Source organism: Lepidochelys kempii, chromosome 17 (genome assembly GCF_965140285.1).
Source record: "Lepidochelys kempii isolate rLepKem1 chromosome 17, rLepKem1.hap1, whole genome shotgun sequence".
Lineage (NCBI taxonomy): Eukaryota > Metazoa > Chordata > Testudines > Cheloniidae > Lepidochelys > Lepidochelys kempii.
This window is the reverse complement of record NC_136396.1, coordinates 18618453-18634879: the sequence shown is the minus strand read 5'-3', so window position 1 is coordinate 18634879 and position 16427 is coordinate 18618453. Positions and strand designations below refer to the sequence as shown.

Here is a 16427-nt window from a genome sequence, read left to right as displayed (position 1 = left end):
GCCTCCACTGCCCCCTCCCCAATGGCTGATGCAGTACATGCAGGCTATGCTGTCTGTTCGGATCTTTGTACGTGATCCTGCTATCAGCAGGAGGAAATGGGCGCAGGCGTTTCTGACCGCTCTGAGTTTGAGGAGATTGATGTGTAGAGATATCCCTATAGGTGACAATTTGCCTTGCATCAGGAGGATGTTTAAATGCACGCCAGTCAGTATTAGAGATCTGGCGGTGGTAAGGAGCAAGGATGGTGATATCTGTGAGAAGGGGATTCCTTTGCATGCACTGGTTGGGTCCTTTTCCAGTCTAAGCAGTTTTCATCCCGGTAGGTAGTGACAGGGGTTTGTCCAACCTGTCCCTGTGCGGTTTGTAAACCTAACTGAACCATAGTTGGAGCCATCACATGTGGAGTCTGGCGTGTGGTATCACTGCCATGCGTGCCACCATATGCCCCAATAGTTGAGAGCAGAGTCTGGCTGGTATTTGGGCAATGCGTTGAGCTGTGTCTATGAGCGAGACCAGGAATAGGAAACTGTAGTGAGGTAGGAAGGCTTTGGCCTGTAAAGCGTCTAGGTCGGCCCCTATGAATTCTAGGTGTTGCACTGGTGTAAGGGTTGACTTCTGGATGTTGATCTGTAAGCCCAGTTCTGTAAACAAGTGTATCATAGTGTCGATGGCTCTACGAGCCTCTTGGAGCGATCAGGCTCTGAGGAGACTGACTATCCATACCTGGATGGATATTATCCCTTGCAAGCATAAATGAGCAGCTACCACGGAGAGAACTTTGGAAAATACTTTCAGGGCTGATGAGAGTCCAAAGGGAAGGACTCTGTATTGGTAATGGTAATGTCCCAGAGTGAATCTGAGAAATCGACCGTGAGCTGGTAGGATCGAAATGTGAAAGTAGGTGTCCTGTAGGTTGAGGGCCAAAAAACAGTCTCCCTGTTCCAGTGATGGAATGATCATCTAGAAGGTGACCATCTTGAACTTCTGAGCTTTGACAAACTTGTTGAGAGCTCTGAGACCCAGTATGGGTCTCCAAACTCCCTTTCTTTTGGTTATTAGGAAGTAACAAGAGTAGAATCCTTTGCCTCATAGATGATGAAGTACTGGTTGTATGGCTCCTAATTGGAGGAGCTGATCTATCTCATGAGAGTCCACTACGACAGGAGAAGGGTCCCTGAAGAGGAGTAGGGACAGGTATTGTGGAGGGGGTAGAGAAATGAAGTGGATGGAGTAGCCAGATTGGATGAGCTTTAAGACCCATCTGTCCAACATTATGCGTTCCCAGGCACTGCAGAACCCTGCCAAACGGTGATCAAATGGGTGCATAATCACAGTCAGTCAGTTGCAGGGAGTGGTCTTGCAGTTCCTCAATCTGCCCACCAAATGAGGTGCTTACAGGCAGGGGTCTGGGTCAAACATTGTGGCTCCCCAATGGCTTGCGCTTCAGGTATTTCTCCTTTTTTCTTTGCAGCTCATAATGGTGCTATGATGGGAATTGAGTTGCATACAGCCTGTATTGGGACTGCAGGACTAAAGCGTTTCTTTTGTCCCGGTATACAGATTCCCAGCGACCTGAGGGTGGCCCTGGAATCCTTCAAGGTATGGAGGGAGGCATCTATCTTCTCAGCAAAGAGCTTTTAACCCTTGAACAGGAGGTCTTCTACTGTGGTCTGCACCTACTTTGGGAATCCCAACAAGTGGAGCCATGACTCTCGCCTCATCACTACAGCTGTAGAGATGGATCTAGCTCTCGTGTCAGCAGTGTCGGGGATTGATGGTAGCAATATTTTTGCCATTAGTTGTCCCTCCTGAATGATGACAGTTTATCAATAAAGTCATTCAGCTTATTGCAGTTTGTGTAATTGTATTTTGCCATGAACGCCTGATAGCTGACAATGTGGAATTGTAAGGTTGCCGAGGAATATGCCTTCCTGCCAAAGAGATCTAGGCGCTTCCAACCCCCCCATCCCAATCAAAGGGCCTTGCCCTGGAATGGTGTTGTCACAGGATTTCACGGCATCCACCACAATGGAATTGGGTGATGGGTTGGAGAAAAGGAACTCTGATTCCTTTGTGGGGACATAATATTGCTTCTCCTCACACTTGCGTATTGGGGCAACAGATGACAAGGTTTGCCACACTGTTTTAGCCAGGTCTAAGATGGCTTCATTAACTGGAAGGGTGATCTTCAAGGACGATAAAGAGTAGAGGATATCAAGGAGCTGCTGGTGTGTGTCCCTGACCTCCCTCCAGTGGTATGTGGAGGGTATCCGCTACTCTTTTCACCAGCTCCTCGATAAATCAGAAGTTATCTGCCATGGACGGTGGTGAAGGTATATCTGCTTTGTCTAGGGTGAAGCCGCTGGACGAAGCTTGAAGCTCGCAAAGCAGGTAGTTTTGCCACCCCAGGGTCCCAGTATGGCCATTGTGGTGGCATAGGGCCTGGTAGAGATGCTCATGGGTGGCACTCCCGCACCCTCTCCTATGGAGCTTGGGAGGAGTACTGTGAGATCTCAATCTGGCTCACTATCTGACCCCTCAACTTGACAGTGGAGAGGCATGGCATGATTGCAGGAATATCCCCTGTGCCCAGCAAAGGCTCAGTGCCGTGATGTCGGTACCAAGGGGTTGAGACTCGGGTGCCTCCGTCATGCAGTGGTCCCTTAATCAGTGGAATTCCTCCAGTACTGATTGTTCCTGTGGCGGTGCTGGGGGAGGTGGAGACCTCATCTGTGCCGGGTGGGCTACTGTCACTGGTGGTACCGAGGTGGGTGGGAGAAGAGGAATTCAGAGTCCTTGGTAGGGATACCCTCTTACAAGTGGGTTTCACTGTAGAGAGGGTTTGCCAGATGGCCCCAGTGGATTCCAACAGAGCCTCATTAATAGGGAGGGCAATTCTAGATGGTACGTCAGAGTGCAGAATCTCCAAGAGCTTGTGTTGGGGTTCTCTGATCTCCTCTAGGGGTATCTTCAGAGAGACTGCCACCTGCTTAATGAAGTCCTGGAACTGTCAAAAATCATCAGCCACCAATGGTGAGGGAAAAATCAAGGCTTCATCTGGTGAAGAGGACAAGGTGGTAGTTTGAGGCATTGCTTCTTTGTCCACCCTGGTATCCTGCTACTCAAATGTTTCCTCCTGTTGCTGGTGGGGGGAGAGAAGCTATCCCTATAGGATAGGGTCTGGGCCCTAGAGAATTACCAGCAATAGACTGCCCAGAGATCCCAATATGGCCATTTAGAATCATAGAATATCAGGGTTGGAAGAGATCTCAGGAGGTCATCTAGTCCAACCCCCTGCTCAAAGCAGGGCCAACACTAACTAAATCATCCCAGCCAGGCCCATACATATGATGGGATGGAATCCAGGGTTACTCTCACCAGGATTGATAAGGTCCTGGAGCATCTTCCCTGTCCATTTGGGAGACAGTTAGTGTAAGGTATAATTGGAGAACCTTGCACTGAAATGGAAGCAGCACAGGGGAAATCATCAACAACATCCTCCTCTTCTTCAAATGAAGGAGCTCCCAGAGGAAAGGGTGGGTGGAGAGTGTGAGGGTACTGGGGATGCAAAAGGATCCCGCTACCAAGAGGTTCTCTATACAGAAATATGCTTGGTACCGGTCAGCAATGGAGACTCTGGATCAGAAGCCATCACCAAGTCTCTCTGGTATCTGAAGTCCTGCAGTACCAACAGATGTTTTAGTACCCGAGTGTTTGTCCTTCTCAGATTATACCAGAGGCATAAGGCACTTCAAGGCTGCAACAATGAGGCTGGAGGCTTACGTGGTACCGTGACACTTGGTCAGAGCATTGAGAGAGGAGTTAGAGTTGATGGTACTGATCTTCTATGTTTGGTGCCATCCCTAGACAATGATGCAGGGTCTTCCTAGAGCCCTGTTTTCTCACATCCCCTGTACCGAATGAGTGTTTCCCCTCTATTGTACCAAGCCTCGAAGACCTCTGAGGAGACTGGAGACCAAGGTCTTTTTGAGGGAGAAGCCCCAAGAAGGAACTAGATCTGGTTTTCTGAGGGGATTTGAAGGAAGGCTCTGAGGATTTCTATTTCTTAGGAAAATGTTGCACTGAGGTGGAAGTGGGGGTAGAAATTCCTGAAGACTGATGGCCAGGAGGGTCCCAACCTGGTTCCAAAGGAGATCGGGGGAACGCTCCATCATGAGGAGTTGAAGTTTGAGTTTTTGGTTCTTCTGGACCCTAGATTTCAGGGCTAGACAGAAGTTTCACTTCTTGCCTACCTCGGCAAATACGGAGCTTCTCCTTACATTACCTAGCTGGTTTATTAGTTGTAGTTAGTTTAGTGTGTGCGTGTGTGTTTGTTTGGGGGACAAAAAAAAAACTTCTTTGGTAATAGAAACTTGTTCCATTCCCTGCAGGGAAATTCTCCCTGTGAGGGGCATGCCCAATTCACTTGGGTTTAAATGCTGTCTCTCATGTAAAGAGGCCATCCCAGTCAGCGATGGATACTGCAAGTGCGTTAGCTACCTGGGCGAATCCCAAGTGCTATGGAGGTGGACATGCTATCTCTGTCTCAGGCCCAGGCAATTGAGAAGCAACTGAGGGCGAAACCAAATGGACACTCCTAATAAAAATCTATGATCAAGGGTGTGTGGTGTGCGCGCGCACACCCCCCCGCCCCCCAAGTGGGATACCCATAGGGACCCTACCTAAAGAAAAATTACTTCTATACCAACAATCAGCTGAGGAAGCACAGGTTGGCTCTGTCACGTCTGAGATACTTCCTCTGTCTCTAAAAGCACTAATTGCATAAGTTACCTTTATCTCTTTTTTTAACCCGCTTTATTTTTTAATTCTGACAAAGAAAGCAGAGTTTGATGAAGTAGACTATGAAATTCCTGTTCGGAAGCAGAGAAGACTGAAAAGGAGACATCATAGCAATAGAGGAAAGAGAGAAAAGGAACACGAAGAAATCTATACAAGCTCACAGAAGAATATGATCTGGCAGTGACAAAGAGAGATGAACCCAAGCTGTAAAAGTTGGAACAGATCCAAGCTTCCCCAAATATTGAGGATGATCTAAATCATTGTATTGGATCTAATCCATCTCTATTTCTGAAGACAAGGAGAACATTAGTGAACAAAAGGCTGCAGTATTGTGTTTTTATTAAAAAAATTATTTATTAAAAAAATTTTAAATTCTGCCTCTATATGATTTACATATTAAAAACTATTCACTTACCTGTATGTCTTGCTTATCTACTGCAGAAGCAAGCCACAGACTTGAAAAAAGGAGTGGGAAAACAATGCCTCTATAAGAATGCCGGGCTTTCCTCTGAGTATGAGCAGCCAGACAATCTACTAAAAGTTTACTGAGACACCTTGCTTCTGCTTGATAAAAATACAGTTGTCAGTGTGTGAAGTAATTTGCCAGGGACAGTTCTCCAAATAAGCCAACAAACCGACAAATGCAGAAAGTCATTTTTGCATTCTGGGGAATTTGAGGTTTTATTCTTCATAGCAAGGTGAGAAAAACATAAAATTCGCAGAATGCACATATAAATCCTCCATCAACTTCCAGACACTTTACTTATTTGAGAAATCAGCCTTTGAAAAGATGTTCATCCCCTCTGCCTCACACCTTCTCCTGTACCCTCCATGACTCAGACTTCTCCCCCTCCATAGCTTTGCCTGCTTCTGCCCACTAATGTATTACTTTCTTTTGCCCCAATGCTGAGCATTGGCCTGGATCCGTTCCCATTTAAGTCAATGATAAAACTTCATTTGACTTCAGTGGAAACAGATGGGCCAATGCAGAGCACAGCTTGATTTATATTTAAGGAGTTAAAAGGCCAGGGTCTACATGCATGTAGAGTGATAAAGTTTGGATTACCACAGAAAAAAAGATTTTTGCAATGTCTCTGAGTTTTAGATTATGAAATGTAAACAAGTCGTTTATGTTAAGTACCGTGTTCAAGTTTAGATCCCAAAACATTCAATTCATATTTCAACAATCATAGAACACTTAAGCAGTCTTAACAAAGAGTCCTCATATATATATCAGTAACAATTAAGGTGGCGAATTAAGCAACACACTAAAGAAAATCCTTGAATCACATTCATCCAATCTAGTTTTTTTATATTATATATCTACTTACAAGTACTTGTAAAAATATATTACATCAAGAAAGTCAAATGACTGTGAAGTAGCTTTTCACATTACCTCTGGAGTGTTTTTCTTGAACTCACGACTTTGCTCAATAAGCTTTTTTCTAGACTGCTCGCTTTCATCTTGTCGGTTAGCCAATACCGTTGCTGTCGCATCAAGCTCTCTCTGTCAAGAAAAGGAACAGCGAGATTGTAATTGCTCTTAGTTGAAGAGAAGGTCATTTACTCCAGATAAATAAAAATATAAGCCTTTATACCGACTCCTCAAGAATTTCCAGAACAAAGATACCAACCTCCAGAAATTACTTCCCTTGAATGTAATTAAACACTAAGTGCTATAGAATTTAAATTCAGTCCTGAAACCAAAAATGACTGTTGTTTGCACGTGGGAAAATCAAATAGATATTTTCTCAAACACATTTAGGGTTATATAATAGTAAGGTAATATAGTAAGATACCAGAAGCAAAACTAATGCAACATATACCTCACAATAATCCCCAAATCAAACTAATGTAGTATGTCTACTCAGGACCATCGCTACCCATACACAAAGTATGCAGCTGCGTAGGGTACCAGGAAATTTGGGGCATCAAATTTCCTGCTGCCCTGCTCAGCTGTGTGCTGCTACAGCCCCTGCCCCACCTCTTCCCCATGGCCCCCGCCCCAGTCCTGCCCCCATCCCGTCCCTGTTCTGCCCCTTCCCCAAAGCCCCTGCCCTGCTCTGCCCCCATCCCACCCCTACTCTGCCCCTTCCCCAAAGCCCCTGCCCTGCTCTGCCTCTGCCCCCACCCCCACAAGGACCGCAGCAGGACCGGGCCTGCACTCACCGGCAGTGGTAAGTGCAGTGATGCATCCCCTGCCGCGCCACTGTTGAGTGCTGGAGTGCGGTTCCCTCCCCCTACCCCCCAAGCCAGCCTCCCCCTGCCCCCTGTGGAGGCCTGGGGACCCACACACACCCCCTACAGGGGGGGGAGGCTGCATAGGGCTCCAGAATAGCTAGAGACAGTCCTGTGTCTACTTCAAGTCCAAGTCCGTTCCATTTTTAAATGGCTTACATCACCTGTTTCGTTTGCTGACTTTGGAAGCACTCTCTGTCTTAGTTATTCTGAGTGAAAAAGCTATGTCTGAATAACTGAAGTACAAGTTCTTCCTCAACGTCAACCGATGATGGCTTTACTTCAAAGTTATTTTTAAAATCACAAACTGCTCACTGGGATCATTATTTTCTTCTCCATACAAAATTTTTAAAATTAGGGGACATCCCTCAATAAGAGACTTCTTTCTGTTCTAAAGATTAAATGATCTTTTCCACAGTCTCTGCTTCATATTGGAACTTGTCCCCCTGACGTTATCAATAACTGTAGTTATCCCTTTGCTGATTGTTTTGTCACCAGAACAACACACAATATCCTTCATCTGTCGTCATACTTTATGAATGCCAGAATAACTTCCACCAATTTATTGTAAGCAGAACTACCAATACAGCCGTAACATTACTGCCAAGCTTTGCCCAAATGATTTCAACATACTATCCACCATCACATCTTTCTTCTGTACTCAACACCATACTTCAAATTAAACCATGCTGCATTGCATGGGTCACTTATCAGCATATAAGCCAACACTATTCAAATCATTCTGCATCACTCTGCTTGCTTTTGCAATATTTAAATGTTATATTTAGAATATTAACTTTCCCACTCAGATACGTGCAACATTTTCACTTAAGTCAACAGGCGCTATATCCATACATTTATGGAGAGAATTTGGCACTATATTTTCTTTACTTTTAATTGATTTTCTTTCATTTTGACTTGCTAAAGTGAGGCATAATGCAGACAGGTTCTGGACCATCTTCTCCGCATAACTCTGCCAATAAACCTTGGTCCTGGCCTAAAGAACCCCTGCTATTCTCCAGGGCAGAAATTGCCAATCCTATGAAACTGAATGAAAGATTTAGATATAAACAAATATCAATTAAAAAAAATCAGATTGACACAACCAGATGAAAAATATAAGGCCAAGATTTTAGCTCTTGAGCCTCTTTCTAGGCATTCTGTGAAAGAAATCTGCATTAAAATTATTGGTGTTCTCATGTGTAAATCCTGCCACTTTTCTGTTACTTCTAGGCTCAAACTAATTTAACAAATCTGAAGCATATGCACATATTTTACATGATTCTGTAAGTTCAACGGGGTTGGGGGGAGAAGAGGACAGGGTCTGAGGTTTTTCTGTTGCAGCACCCAACTCAGAAGGATGTGTTTTTTTCTTAATTTTCACTTCCTCACAAAGAGATATCTTAAGTTTCTTACTATTACATATAGACCATAGTTAATTTAATCCTAAAAAATATGATATATCTGAACTAGGAACCATCCTGGCGATAGTGATCCAAATATCCACATAACACTTTAAAAAAAAAAAAAAAAAAAAACCAAACAACCACCATTGCTCAATATTTCTGACTTTAAGGAAAATGTTAAGGCTATATGTCCAACAGATTTTGGTTTGAAATTCTATAATATACAGTATATGAAATCTATTGCAGAAAAGTGGAAAATACTTAACAGTTGGATAAGCCACATTTGAAATTCATCCCAGTTAAATTTTATGCAAGACAAAAGAGCAACAGAAACCAATGTGGTTAGACTTTACAATAAAGAGCAATAAGGGCTCAACAGAAGGCTTTTCAAAAATATAAATAAAATCTGGTAAGGACAACGATTTGGAAATCTATATTTTAGAAATAAGCAGAAGTTAAAAGCAAGAAGAAAAACTGATGACATTGGAGAGAATTGCAGTAGATAAAATATCAAGCAAATGCTGTCTACTAAGTAGTATTAGTAATAAATTAGAAAAAGAATAGAGAAGTAGCAGATTTGTCAATACAGTTTTTTGCTTCCAATTTTAGAGAAGAGGAACAAAGTGACGAACTGCTTCAGACAAAGATCTTATTTTGCACTATGAGAGTAGAGGAGTTAGACAGTAGCTTAGACGCTCCTTCTGGCCTGTTTGCTTTCTGCCAGTCTACTGGTATAAAGCAGATTTTAAGGCAGCTGATCCAGCCTCTTGAGAATTTCCTCTGCACAGAGGAATCCCTTGGTGGTGAGAAACCAGTTCCCATGCTATGCCACCCTTCAACATACAGGGCATGCCCAGGAAAAAAGGAGAATGGCAGAGATGAGAGACTATGTATCAATACTCCCAAGCTGCTGAAATGACAGCTTGACACAGTGGACAGAAAGTGTAATGTCCTGGTCCAGTGTCTATGAGTAACAACAGAAAGCGCTATGAATAGTTTAAGGAAAAGGAGTACTTGCGGCACCTTAGAGACTAACCAATTTATTTGAGCATGAGCTTTCGTGAGCTACAGCTCACTTCATCGGATGCATACTGTGGAAAATACAGAAGATGTTTTTATACACACAGACCATGAAAAAATGGGTGTTTATCACTACAAAAGGTTTTCTCTCCCCCCACCCCACTCTCCTGCTGGTAATAGCTTATCTAAAGTGATCACTCTCCTTACAATGTGTATGATAATCAAGGTGGGCCATTTCCAGCACAAAACCAGGGTTTAACAAGAACGTCTGAGGAACTGGGGGGGAGAAGAGGGGAATAAACAAGGGGAAATAGGTTACTTTTTATAATGAATCAACCATTCCCAGTCTCTGTTCAAGCCTAAGTTAATTGTATCCAATTTGCAAATTAATTCCAATTCAGCAGTCTCTCGTTGGAGTCTATTTTCGAAGTTTTTTTGTTGAAGGATAGTCACTTTGAGATCAGAGGTCGAGTGACCAGAGAGATTGAAGTGTTCTCCAACTGGTTTATGAATGTTATAATTCTTGACATCTGATTTGTGTCCATTTATTCTTTTACGTAGAGACTGTCCAGTTTGCCCAATGTACATGGCAGAGGGGCATTGCTGGCACATGATGGCATATATCACATTGGTAGATGTGCAGGTGAACGAGCTTCTGATAGTGTGGCTGATGTTATTAGGCCCTGTGATGGTGTCCCCTGAATAGATATGTGGAATAGATACATACACATTGTAAGGAGAGTGATCACTTTAGATTAGCTATTACCAGCAGGAGAGTGGGGTGGGGGGAGAGAAAACCTTTTGTAGTGATAAAACACCCATTTTTTCATGGTCTGTGTGTATAAAAACATCCTCTGTATTTTCCACAGTATGCATCCGATGAAGTGAGCTGTAGCTCACGAAAGCTTATGCTCAAATAAATTGGTTAGTCTCTAAGGTGCCACAAGTCCTCCTTTTCTTTCTGTGAACACAGACTAACACGGCTGTTACTCTGAAACCTGTCATGAATAGTTTAGACACTCATACAATCAAAGTATCCAGTCCTCTAGCTAAAAAAGTTGTAGAAGAATAGAAATTAATGAAATCTTAAAGAGACATTGTCAAGGTTGGCAAGCCCGAAACTTGAACCATCTTAATTTGTTCTTCATTTCTTGATCATAACTATTTAGACATCAGGGCTGCAAAGTCCATTTTTTGGAAAAACTAGTTGTGCGCTAGGTGCAACAATACAATAATTACGGAAGATTTTCCCACATTTGTGGCATACACAGGAATGTCTCAGGAGAGGCTGGGTTTATTGCAAAATTCAATACTATACACTGAATTATTCTTGTAAGAGACTGATACCACATGGATAAACTTATGATCCCAAAACCTTCTGGGTAAGACAAATTTGTGGCCCACCAGCCACAATAGGTTCTAAGTAACCAATAAAAGGAGATTTAAGATTACAAAGAGAAAAATATTGGAGGTTCCATTAAAATTACAGGATGCCAATCTCTCAGACCAAATATTCTTTTGTTGTCTAACAATTCCCCACAACTTTGAAGCCTAAAATTGTCAAGATTAATAGCAACAGAAACCAAACCATAAAGGTGTTATACTGGGGACAAGTCTGTGCAGGGGATTCAGAGCCCATCACCTCCAGGTTCACTAATTCAAATCTGGCTACTAAACTTTTAGTCAAGGGTATCCAAAATGTAGCACTGTTCAACGGCCTATGCAAAATGAGTTGGAGTCTCAGGACACTTTTTCATTCGAGAAACGAGGTCAGAGACATGGAGCTAAACTAATTCCACCCCATGGTTGGTCACACCAAGTTAGGGCAGATTGGAGAGGTAATATGGGGTGTTTTCTATTACCCATTCTACACTTGTTTTGTGGTTAGCTAAATGACCATCCTCTCCAGAGCTGTCCATGAACCTTTCACCAACATTACATTCACTTTTGAAATGGAGGAACACAAGGAAAAGAAAGCATTATACTCTTAAATGTAAGCCTTGTTAAAAAGGAATCCTCAAATACCAACATCAAATATTTCTTTTATGCTCTATCAGAAATACATCACACAAACTACACAAGGTTAATTTGGTATTCACTGTAACATTAAACAAATTCATGATGAATTTGTTTGGTATTAATGTGACAATTCTGAAGTTCCACTAGAATATCATTGTATTAGGCTTTAATATTTTTTCCTTTAAATTTTTATTTAACATGTTAAAAACAGAGAAAACAACGGTATATTCCCTTGGTACTCAAAGCGTGCCGGCCAGTTGCAGCCCTCACTGACCCGCTAGAACACTGAGCAGATCATACACACTCATTGGCACGCGTGCAAACAAAATCCCCTTTTGTAATAAAGGACTGCAACCAGTATTTCTAGCTCCCTGCCCAGAAGCACTATGTGCGAGCACCTGACTGCTCTGTCTGGGAAGAGAGTTCTCAGAAAGGGAACGCTACCTATGTATTCAGAACACTGCAAGAGGACTCTCCAGTCCACCCACAGTTAAACATTTCCAGAGAAGGGTGAAAGAAGCTGAGAACTTCAAGCAGAGAAGACTGTGCATTACCAAGAATCTCCAATCTGCTTCTCTCCCAGCTCCTTCCCTTCCCCCTAGTAGTGAGTGAAACAGGAGGGTGGAAGGGAGAAGTTATAGGAAAGAATCTATGGTGAGAATGTGCATAGATACTAGATTTGGTGGAGACTGGAGAGAGATAACAGGTGGGTGGGGAGGATGTATGAAGAACAATTTAATTTTGGGCACTGCAGGAGAGATAAGGGAAGGAGAATCAGAACCTGCATCTCTAAAAAGAAGTCCTGAAAAGGAGTTGCACCTGATTAAGGGAAACTGAAAAAGAAAATGTTTCTTACAGCAGCTAAGATATCTACATTATATGTTTGACATGTTTCTGCAGCCTACTAACTATGCCAGCAGAAATATACTGACCGCTTGCTGATAAGATGTGGGGAGAAGAGAGAGAATAAGGTTTAAACTATGACAGTTCTCACCAGTCCTGCAACAGGAGACAAGTGTGGGGGAGTCTATTACACTGTGAAGAATAAAATATTTTAGATTAGCTAAAAAAAACTGCTTTGTATGTTTGACATGGTTCTCCAGGCATGCAGCAAAACAGTGAAGGGAAACACACAATTTGCAATTTCATCCAAAACAAAAGACATCTTGATAGAAAAAACAGTTACCTTCTCATAACTCCTGTTCTTTGAGATGTGTTGTTCATGTCCATTCCAATCAGGTGTGTGAGCGCACCACGTGCACGACACCCGAAAGATTTTTCCCCTAGCAGCATCCATAGGGTTGGCCTGGGCGCCCCCTGGCGTCGCTCCTTCATGGCACCCTATATAGGGCCCTGCTGACCCAACCCGACCTGCCCTCAGTTCCAGTTGACAGAGGGGCAGGAGGGTGGGCATTGGAATGGACATGAACAACACATCTCAAAGAACAACAGTTAAGAGAAGGTGAGTAATAGTTTTTTCTTCGAGCATTTGTTCATGTCATTCCAATCAGGTGACCCAAAGCCCAAGTTCAGGAGGTGGGGTCGGAGTCATCCACTAATTGGAGCACTGGTCTTCCAAAGGCCGCAACATCTCTGGCCTGCTGGGTGATTCCGTAGTAAAAGTGTGTACGGAGGTCCAGGTCGCTGCTCTGCCGATTTCCTGGGTGGGAACCTGGGCCAGGAATGCCATTGAGGCCTGAACCTTGACTGAGTGCGCAGTGATCAAAGGAGCAGGCACCCCTGCCAGATTCACGGATGCAGGACGTGACCACGTCAAAATCCATTAAGAGGAGAAAGGAAGACCTTTCATTCAATCCATCACTGCCACAAATAACTGTACAGACTTTCAGAACGGCTTCGTTCTCTCAATGTACAAGGCTAGCGCTCTGCAGACATCCCATGAGTGAAGCCTCCGCTCCCTGCTGCTCGAGTACGACTTAGGGTAGAATACAGGGAGGAAGATGTCCTGGCTGATGTGAAACTGGGAGACAACCTTTGGGAGAAAAGCCAACTGAGGCCTGAGCTGAACCTTGTCCTTATGGAACACAGTGTAAGGGGGCTCAGATGTTAGTGCCCTGAGCTCAGACACCCTCCTAGCTGAGGTTATCGCTACCAGAAACGCCATCTTATATGAGAGAGAGAGCAGGGAGCACGTTGCCAAAGGCTCAAATGGTGGCCCCATGAGTCTGGATAGGACCAAACTGAGGTCCGAAGCCGGGACAGGCTGTCAGACCTGTGGGTATAGCCTGTCGAGACCTTTAAGGACATGGCTGACCAACGGGTTGGCAAAGACTGAGCGTTCCTCTGCGCCTCAGTGGAAGGCAGAGATGGCAGCCAAGTGAACCCTTACGGATGACACAGACAGTCCCTGATGCTTGAGGTGGAGAAGATAGTCCAGTAGAAGTGGCACTGAGGCAAGCATCGGGGACGGAAGGTGCTGCGCCGACCAGATTGAAAATCTCTTCCACTTGGCAAGGCAGGTAGCTCTCGTGGAAGGTTTCCTGCTGCCAAGGAGAACTAGTCTTACTTGATCAGAGCAAGAAAGCTCCACTGGGTTCAGCCATGGAGCTTCCACGCTGTGAGGTGGAGTGACTAAAGGTTTGGATGTTAGAGACAGCTGTGATCCTGAGTTAGTAAGACCGGGAAGAACAGCAAGGTGACTGGAGCTTCCACCGACATTTCCAGGAAAGACGTGTTCCAGTGCTGGCAGGGCCAAGCTGGAGCTATCAATATCACTGTAACTTCTTCCCTCCGTATCTTGAGGAGCACCTTGTAAATGAGAGGGATGGGCAGGAACGTGTAGAGGAGATGGCCTCCCCATGGGAGGAGGAAAGTGTTCACAATGGAGCCTGGGCTGTGATTCAGGAAGGAGCAAAACTGCTGACACTTCCTGTGGTGTCATGTGGCAAACAGGTCCATCTGGAGAAAGCCCCACTGATGGAAGATTGAGTTCATGACGTCCAGACGAAGGGACCACTGGTGGCCGTGGAACGACCTGCTGAGATAATCCACCAACTCATTCTGTACTCCAGGAAGGTACGATGCTTGCAGGTGTATCGAGTGCTCTACACAGAAGTCCCACAGCATGAGGGCTTCCTGGCACAGGGGAGAGGAGCGTGCACCCGTTTGTTGATATAAAACATCGCCGTGGTGTTGTGTGTCATGACTGATGCACATCTCCCTGTTAGGTGGGCTCAGAAAATCTGACATGCCAGGCGTGCCGCTCTCAGCTCTCGGATATTGATGTGCAGAGCGAGAGCCGCCTGAGACCAGAGGCCGTGTGTTCTGAGGTAACCCATATGTGCCTCCCCAGCCCAAGTCTGACGCATCTGTCACTAGCGAGAGGGATGGCTGATGGGTGGTGAAGGGGACCCCACCACAGACTACCTGCGGGTCGAGCCACCACAGGATGGAGTTGAGTACCAGGTGAGGCAGAGATACAATCCTGTCCAAACTGTCCCGGGCTGGCCGATACACTGACACTAGTCATGACTGAAAAGGTTGAAGTCTGAGTATGGCATGCTGTACTACATGTGTTCAAGCAGCCATGTGTCCTAGAAGTTTCAGGCGGTTCCATGCTGTGGTGGTGGGGAACCGCCTAAGACCTCGAGTGACACTGTCAAGGGCTCAAAATCTCACTTCGGGAAGGAATGTCCTGGCCCGTGTTGAGTCCAGTGCCGTCCCTACAAATTCCATCCTCTGCACCAGGGACAACTTTGATTTCCCCTCGTTCAATAGCAGGCCCAGTTCAATGAAAGACGCTCTTATGAAGGCGACTTGCATCTCTACTTGAGCCCTGGATCGACCCTGGATCAGCCAGTCATCAAGGTACAGGAACACCTGTACCAGTCACCTGTGCAGGAACGCAGCCACAACTGCCACACACTTTAGTGAATACTCGAGGTGCTGCTGACAGGCCGAACTGTGAACTCATAGTGGGCGTTGTTCATCACAAACCTGAGGTATTTTCTGTGGGACAGAGTTATCGCTATGTGAAAGTAGGTGTCCTTCAATTCAAGGGTGGCATACCAGTCTCCTGGATCCAGTGAGGGGATGATGGAGGCCAAAGAAAACCATATGGAATTTGAGTTTCTTCACAAACGTATTGAGATCTCATAGATCTTGGATGGGCCTATTATTTGCTGACACCAAACAGGGAATTTAAACTTTAACTGCAACAAGTATTGTACTTCATACACTGCTTTTGGATGGTAAGAAAAGAATTTACGCAGTACCCAAAGCATAAAGCAAAGGGAGAATACACACAAAAGAGCAACAATGTAGCTCAATTTTACATCAATGAGACGTAGTACTCACCCTTTAAAAAAAAAAAAGCCGTTGTGGCATCTGACTCCCACGTTGACACCAGCTCAAAGAAGCCAGTGCCACAAACAGAGAGGCAACTCATCAACAGATCTAGAAACAGGAGCACAAATCCAGCAGCTCTTCCAAAGGAGCCAGTGACAGCAGCAGCAAAATACTGATAGAGATGCAGAGGAGACAGCAATGGGTCCATTAGTACTTGGGGAAAGAGCACTGTGATAGTCCCTATAGTTCCAACTGTTCCTGCTTTTGGATCGGCACCTTGGGTCCCAAACTCTCAGAGGCTGTTCTTGTGTCGGTAAGGATAAGGGAGCCAGAGGACTCAATAGGTTTGACTTACAAGCTTCTTTTCTTGTTTAGTAAAACTAGGACAGTTCACATGACCAGTTCTTAATCTGACATAGCTGTAAAATGCTAGTGAGGGTCTACGCTAGCACGGTCACCGTTGGCAGCTGGCAGTGGAGCTGCACTGGTAGTAAAATTTCAACAAAGTATTCAACATAAGCAAAGCAGGATTCATTTCCAGAGTTATTAACAAGAATTCACTTTTGTCCATCCCCACCGCCCCCCAACCCCACCTTTTACTGCAATCTGTTGCAAAAGCGGTAGAAGCTAACTTG

General features: G+C 44.6%; 1 protein-coding gene across 8 annotated transcripts in view; it reads right to left on the bottom strand.

Moving 5' to 3' along the window:
- The window catches only part of CUX1 (cut like homeobox 1), a 402508-nt gene that overhangs the window by 317201 nt on the left and 68880 nt on the right, over positions 1-16427 (bottom strand). For all 8 annotated transcript variants that reach the window (XM_073315649.1, XM_073315650.1, XM_073315641.2 and 5 more), the window contains exon 2: positions 6198-6308. In XM_073315649.1, coding sequence (XP_073171750.1) covers positions 6198-6308 — 111 coding nt within the window. The remainder of the gene's footprint in view (positions 1-6197; positions 6309-16427) is intronic.